Source organism: Brachyhypopomus gauderio, chromosome 1 (assembly GCF_052324685.1).
Source record: "Brachyhypopomus gauderio isolate BG-103 chromosome 1, BGAUD_0.2, whole genome shotgun sequence".
Taxonomy (NCBI): domain Eukaryota; kingdom Metazoa; phylum Chordata; class Actinopteri; order Gymnotiformes; family Hypopomidae; genus Brachyhypopomus; species Brachyhypopomus gauderio.
Genome location: NC_135211.1, coordinates 46291636 through 46299135, shown reverse-complemented (window position 1 = coordinate 46299135; position 7500 = coordinate 46291636). Strand labels below are relative to the sequence as shown.

General features: G+C 45.4%; 1 protein-coding gene across 1 annotated transcript in view; it reads right to left on the bottom strand.

Annotated features, from left to right (window-relative positions):
* The window catches only part of slit2 (slit homolog 2 (Drosophila)), a 95449-nt gene extending 89497 nt beyond the window's left edge, over window positions 1-5952 (bottom strand). Inside the window, 3 exon segments of the mRNA XM_077016237.1 lie at window positions 2527-2598; window positions 3771-3842; window positions 4603-5952. Of these exon segments, the coding sequence (XP_076872352.1) occupies window positions 2527-2598; window positions 3771-3842; window positions 4603-4772 (314 nt within the window). The 5' untranslated portion in view covers window positions 4773-5952.
* Between the last annotated feature and the right edge of the window lie 1548 nt (window positions 5953-7500).

Genomic DNA, 7500 nt, shown 5'->3' with positions numbered 1-7500 from the left:
CATCCACACTACACACCGCTAATGAAAAGCACATGATAGTCAATTCACATCCATAAACCTGTGACTAATTTTGCAATAGTTTCAACCACACAAAGACGCTCTGAGGAATACAATGAGAGCGGGTTTCTCCTGAGTCTCACTGAATATTTTAAATACTTTGGAATACAACTCTACCTTATTCACTTGTAACCAATGACCACTAGATAATGCAAAAAAAGTATCAGTAACCACAAAGTAACTTTGCTGCAACACCACATGCATAGAAATAACTTCAAATCTACTTCAAAAGATTATTTATGACCAAGTTCTCACGGAGCATGCAAATGAATGTACAAGCACTAGCTCCAGTGGCTTAGCGCACCGCAAATAATACAGAATGTGCTGTCAGGCAAGCCAGCATGGCATTAAGGTAGAGCAGAGATATCACTGAACCCCACTACTTGCTGCACCAGGACTGCTCAGCACCAGAGGCTTCATATTCCCCATTTACTGGAACTCGTTTAGTAGAACTCGTTTAGAGGAACTCATCTAGTGGAACTGTCTAGTGGAACTCGTCTAGTGGAACTCGTTTAGTTGAACTCGTTTAGTTGAACTCGTCTAGTGGAACTCGTCTAGTGGAACTCGTCTAGTGGAACTCGGTTAGTGGAACTCGTTTAGTGGTACTCGTTTAGTGGTACTCATCTAGTGGTACTCATCTAGTGGAACTCGTTTAGTTGAACTCGTTTAGTGGAACTCGTTTAGTGGAACTCGTCTAGTGGAACTCGTTTAGTGGAACTCGTTTAATGGTACTCATCTAGTGGAACTCGTTTAGTTGAACTCGTTTAGTGGAACTCGTTTAGTGGAACTCGTCTAGTGGAACTCATCTGGAACTCATCTGTGATGTAAACAAACATTCATGTTCCTCGGTTCTCTGGTCATGACTCTCCAAATCTAGGCTGATGGCAGTACTGTAATTGAAAGAGTACAGAGTTGAAATCCGGCACACAGTGCGTCAAAATACTTCCCCCATATTACTGCCTAAAATTCTTTATTTCTTCACATGAAATGCTGTGGGTGGAACAGAGGTTGGATGCTTTGGTTTTTACACAACGTATAACAAATAAAGATTCAAAAAGTTGAAAACCAAGTGGACTCCTGCTGACGCATGCAGGTCAATTATTCATATTTGGTTGCAGCAGCAAATCTGAGATCTTGTAAACCTGGATGCTTAATATCACTGTTCTACCAGTCAAACCTGACTGACTACACCACACCCATCAGCCCACACCAACCCACAGCTACCCCAACACTGCCCCAACACAAACCCAACACTAAAATCCCCACCACCTCCAACTCTGACCAAAATCTACTCCAGCACTAACCCTGCACTGTCACTACACAACCCACACTTCCACAACGACCTCCACCCAACACGACTCCAACGTGATCCAAAGACACCCAGCAGTAACTCCAACACCTACCCCAACCCCTTAAAGATCAGCCCTGTGAAAGTGAACGTTCAGCACCGAGACTGACAGCAGGAATGTGGGGACGAGAGCCCAGCGGGGAAACACTGGGGGGGGGGGGGGGGGGGGGGGGGGGTCTTTAAAAGCGTAATTCCAGTTTCAATCTCTAAAAGTGCTCTGAATGTGTGTGTGCGCGTGTGTGTGTGTGGTTCCCTAGGGGCTGAGCTGGCTGTCAGACAACAATGTCTCTCCATCAAATTCTCCTGACCACAGCACACATTAACCCATAATACACAAAAACCCACAAGACACCACTGATATATGAGAACACACACAACCACACACGCGCGTCCACACACACAAAGATATATTAAGAATATGTCATAGCATCATAGCATTAAAACAGATAACAACATATTAGTACAGCCAGAGACTGTAAGGAATAGCCATGCTCTTCCTCTCCAGTGTAGCCGAGAAAACAGATCCACAGAACAGCAAAATAAAGATTTGAAGACACACAACTATCCAGTGAGTTTCAGCATGTGTATTCTCTGTTTGTATAGTGTGTGTGTGTGTGTGTGTGTGTATGTGTGTGTGTGTGTGTGTGCGTGTGTGTGTGTGTATATGTGTGTGTGTGTGTGTATGTTTGTATGTGTGTGTGTGTGTGTGTGTGTGCGTGTGCGTGTATGTTTGTATGTGTGTATGTGTGTGTGTGTGTGTGTGTGTGCGTGTGTGTGTGTGTGTGTGTATATGTGTGTGTGTGTGTGTGTATGTTTGTATGTGTGTATGTGCGTGTGTGTATATGTGTGTGTGTGTGTGTGTATGTTTGTATGTGTGTATGTGTGTGTGTGTGTGTGTGTGTGTGTGTGTGTATGTGTGTGTGTGTGTGTGTGTGTATGTTTGTGTGTGTGTGTGTGTGTGTGTGTGTGTGTGTGTGTGTGTGTGTGTGTGTGTGTGTGTGTGTGTGTGTGTATGTGTGTGTGTGTGTGTGTGTGTGTGTGTGTGTGTGTGTGTGTGTGTGTGTGTGTGTATGTTTGTGTGTGTGTGTGTGTGTGTGTGTGTGTGCGTGTGCATAACTCACAGTCTTTCCAGCTCCTTCAGGTCCTGAAATGCTCCTCTTTCAATGACACTGATCTTATTCTCCATCAGCTGCCTGAGTCAGACACATACAAGCAGGGTTAACAAAACACACACACACACACACACACACACACACACACACACACACACACACACACACACACACACACACACACACACACACACACACACACACAGAAGCAGCACAGATCCCCATGTTCAGGAATGGTTCGTCATCTTCGCGTGTGTGTCGAGTCTGGCTGCCTCACTACTTGGCGTAAACATTGGAGAAGGACTTTATCTTCACTTCTGCCTGTCGCACATGGAGCGAGTTCCTTCCCCCAATCTGCATTGTGGTGTTTCACTCCACCGAAGGGCTCTTTTTAGACAACTACCCCATGGGGTAAACTTATCTGAATTTATAACACCTTCTTTAAGTTTCTTTTTGTTCAAATACAAAATTGTTTTTATTGTACCTAAATGTTCCAGGAGCATCATCTAACAAAAGACGCAGTCGCTAACCCTGACCCCAACCTTAACCTGATCCCTGACCCTGACCCTGACCCCAACCTTAATCTGATCTCTGACCCTGACCCTAGGCCGTTTCAGTTACATTAAACCATGACAATGAAGCTATACTTCATAAAGGGCTGAAGACACAAGGCACTGACAGAGAGGGGGAGAGGGTGAGAGACAGTAAGAGAGGCAGACAAACAAGACCAAGAAAAAGACAGAGAGACGTACCAAGAGAGTGGGACAGAAACACACATGGAGGGGCTTTCGTTTGAAACCTTAATCCCAGGAACAGGAGGGTAAACTTGTTCTTACATGATTTCTGTGTGTGTGTGTCTTATACACAAACACATGTACCTCTCTTGAATATGGATACAAAGAAGTCCTATTAAATACACGATTCCAATAATTCCGTTTGGTTTACAATTTAATATCGTTTCTAAAAGGCCCATTTCCAAAATCAAACCTGTAGAGCATTATGTTTGTGGAAAGTGTTTGTTATTCGTTATTGTGCGATATTTCTCGGTAGTTTACAATGCATCCGAACAGATTTATTTATTTATCGGCGCCGTTACTCCGACATATATTAACGGACAAAAGTAACATCTCATCTATGAACTTGAACATTCAGATTTCCAGTTCAGCGTATACGTGACACTGTTGAAATCTGCCAAGGGTTTAGAAATAAAGGGGGAAACTGTAATTACATTCGAGTATGGAAGTTATACTTACAGGACTCGAAGATGTCGAAGACCAGCAAAATCCGCCTTTGTGATTTTAGTCAGATTATTGGCGTTAAGGTCACTGCAGAAACACGAAGGAAAACCTGTCACAGAACTGCAGTTAAAACCAAACTGACTTTTCAAACCGTAGTCTATAAGACTACAGCAAACACGTTTGGACTGTCTGGCGAAAATGTTAGAAAACGGTTATAGTATTTCAGAAAAGGATAATGTTGTGTTTTATGCGTTTTTGTCATTCTGATAAAACTTTCGACTTCCATAATTTTGTTAAACGTGGTATATAGCAACATGTGTTCGTTGAATTGATTTAGACTCTTATGGGAGAGTGGTTTTAATTTAATTCCTGTCAGGAATCGGCTATCTTCGCTAATTACCACAAATGTCATTTTTTAGCCTTTGAACTCAACTTCTAAACCGCTCCGCGCTAAAGCGGGTCGACCGCCCGTCCAGAACCGAAGGAGAAACGTGAGGTACATTAGTCCAAACTTGACATGCAACCAGTGACATGCGGCCCCGTTTCGCAGTGTTTTTATGATGGGACCAAGGTGGGATATCTGACCCAGACTAAATTAACACGACCGAGCCGAACACATTAAACTGATACATCTGCTTTAGTAGGCACAGAATCCATCTTAAACATAATGCGGATAAACTCTTGACCACATTTCCATTTTCGGCGGGGTGAGGACAACGGATCCAGTAAAACTGACAGTATCTTTTCGGCGTGAGCGGAATAGATAGGGAGGGTGCTGATAACGTGTTACCGCAGCACAAGGTTCGGTACCGGATCAATGTGGGTTCGGTTACACCGAATGACTTACAGGCGCTCGGCGTTGCGGGGTATGTTCCGCGGCACGCTGCGCAGACCCTGGCCGTGGCAGTCCACCGTGGTCCCGGTGCACGAGCACTGGGCCGGGCAGGGCTGAGACCCAGCCGCGCCGAACCCCGCCAGGAGAACTCCCAAACACACCACCGCTGTGAAAACACACATCACGGGCTTCCCGGAGGTTCCTCACGCCTTGTTTATTACTAAAGACGGGCACAATCCCCGAACTAACAAACCCAAGTGGTTTATTTCCAAACAAGGAGAGATGGCACAATAGGACCAGCAGTTATCTCTAGAATACTGATCTGCGTGTGACAGGAAGCCACCTTTCTTCTGTGGAAAATGTTTTCTTCTACTTTATAAGGAAGAACAAAATAGAGTTAGATCCAAATAGCTCCTGTGTGGAGGTCTGGTCCAACTGTTCAGTCACTTCTCAGGAGCGACGCAAGTGCGGTGTGTCCAGAGTCCAAATCGCGGCGGTTCTGTCGCAGCCAAAGTTTAAACAATCCTGGGGGATCCTTGTGTGTGTACTCTCTCTGAACGACTGCTTCAAACCGGACCGAAACCACGAACAGCCGCACAAACGCACGCACGCTCCACAGAGCAGGTAGAGACACACAGAGTGCAGGTCTGGTGGTGCAGCCGCGTGCCGGATACACATCCAGTTAAGTTGCTGCTTCACGTGAGTTTATGGTGATGGTGTCCGCGCCCTCACGCATCTGTCATCCTGTCGCACGGAGTCGCAAGATGGTCACTAGATCGCCGAGCTCCACAACATCCCGCGTCTCGGCCCAAACGATGTTGCAACGGAAATTCTCGCGGTTCGGATCGTGCTTGTTCGGCGAGTGGGAGCTGCTCGTCGACTGAACCGTCTACAGCGTCGCTTGAGTGCTTCGTGGAAAGTGCACGTCCCTCGCCAGCACCTGATGCCTTGTGTGTGTGTGTGTGTGTGTGTGTGTGTGTGTGTGTACAGAGCAAAGGCGGCGCCTCCAGAGTGCACACCAAGCTCGCGCACCGATAACACTCAATAACGGCCGCACAGACCGAATTACGACTGAGGATGATTCTAAAGAACCCGCGAGCTTGCGCTTCGAATTAAATTAGGCAAATACTTCAAAATAATAGTTCAATATTTTTAAAAAACATAATATCTAGATGTAGTGTGTGAAGGTTTCGCTTTTTAGTCCTGAAGAGTCCCCTACTTTTGGTGATCACTTTGCAAATGATTGTCAAAACAGCCTCCCCCAGCACGTGTCACTGTAAGCACTCCTCTGCAAAACTTATCCAACGTTTTGATTTTCCCTTCTGAAGTTCAGATTGTAAATGGACGATGTGGTTTCTGTTCAACACTTATTCTCGTGGCTGCAGCGCGTGGGACTTTGACTTACCAACATGGGCTCGCGCTATATACATCGCGAGCAGCTCCGCCCTCACGGGCGCCTCGCTGCCAGTACTCGGTCGTGCCTTCAGCCTTCTACGGGTCGGTTTGGCGCGCCACACGCGTTTGACGCGGGGCTGACACAAATGGAATGACCACCACATGAATTCTAAAGAGGGTTGTGTGTGTGTGTGTGTGTGTGTGTGTGTGGGTGTGTGTGTGTGTGTGTGAGAGAGAGAGAGAGAGAGAGAGAGAGAGAGAGAGAGAGATCATTAAAATGATGTGATATTGTCCAACCACAATATGTAAAAGCTCTCTAAACTGTGGTTACTGTTGCATGCGAGTGATGCCCTCAGTAAGCCGGTGTAGATCTGGTTTAATTACACTCCTCCTTAAAGGGTTAGTGCTGATTATCTACAGATAGAGATCTTAATTGCAGTTAACAAAGAACTAAGGCTGAACAGGTTCACACAAAGGCAGTCAAAGCAAGGGCAAAGGGAGGAGCCACTGACCAGTACACACCTGCAGGCTAGGGACAGGTCAAGGGTCAACTGGAATGTGTGTATAAAGTTATGAGAGACTGCATGTATGCACATACACAAACATGAAGCTGTGCATTAGTGAGGTAAACAGAACTTCAGATATCACACTCACACTTGCACTGTGAGTGAGGCCGTAGTATCTTAGCAACTTCAGCATCATCCAAACCCTAGTGGAGAATGCCTTACGAATGATAATGCACACAGCCCTACTCTTATCAAGACCAGGAATGCGGGTGGACACGCAAACGTGTGTGTGTGTGTGTGTGTTGGGGGGGGGGGGGGGGGTGTAAGCCACTAACTGATCTGATCAACATCTTAATAACAAAGGAGTACCTAAACTCACTGTTCAGAGAGGGAGAAAGGGTGTAGATGACTTTAACGGTTGTTTAGGCTGCAGTAAAGACATTTTCAGACATCCTACTTTACAGAGTCAGTGATTATGTGAGATTATTTGGTCACACATGTGCCTGTCTGTAGTGTGATGTGTTACATGTCCTGAGTCTTCAGTTGTAGAGGGAAACAGAAAAAAACATCCCCATAAAACCTCATTTAAAACCTGGGCAACAAGCTCCTCCCAACTCTTAACCCTTTTCCTAACTTAGTAAACCTCTCTCACTTTCTCTGTCAATCTTTCTCTAAATATGAAGCCTCTGGGAAAAAATGTTTCTGTTGTCTTTTAACATAAGATAAGAGTATTGGACTTACATTTTGGTATTGAGTGAGCGTGGTGTGGGTGTGTGAGTGTGAATCAGATGATGTTTGTCATGTAGGTGATTGCTATGTCAGAAACTATGTGGTGAAATGGACATGCTTAGTTGTGCTTAAGGAATTCTGTGTGAGTGTCTCATGTGTCACTGTGGTTAAGAGCATGTTTGATTGGCATGAGGCTGTTTTCCACCGTGACAGTGACAATGCTGTCATTGTCTACTTAGTGTGAATAATAATACTGCAGTTACATTTAATCCCAATCTGT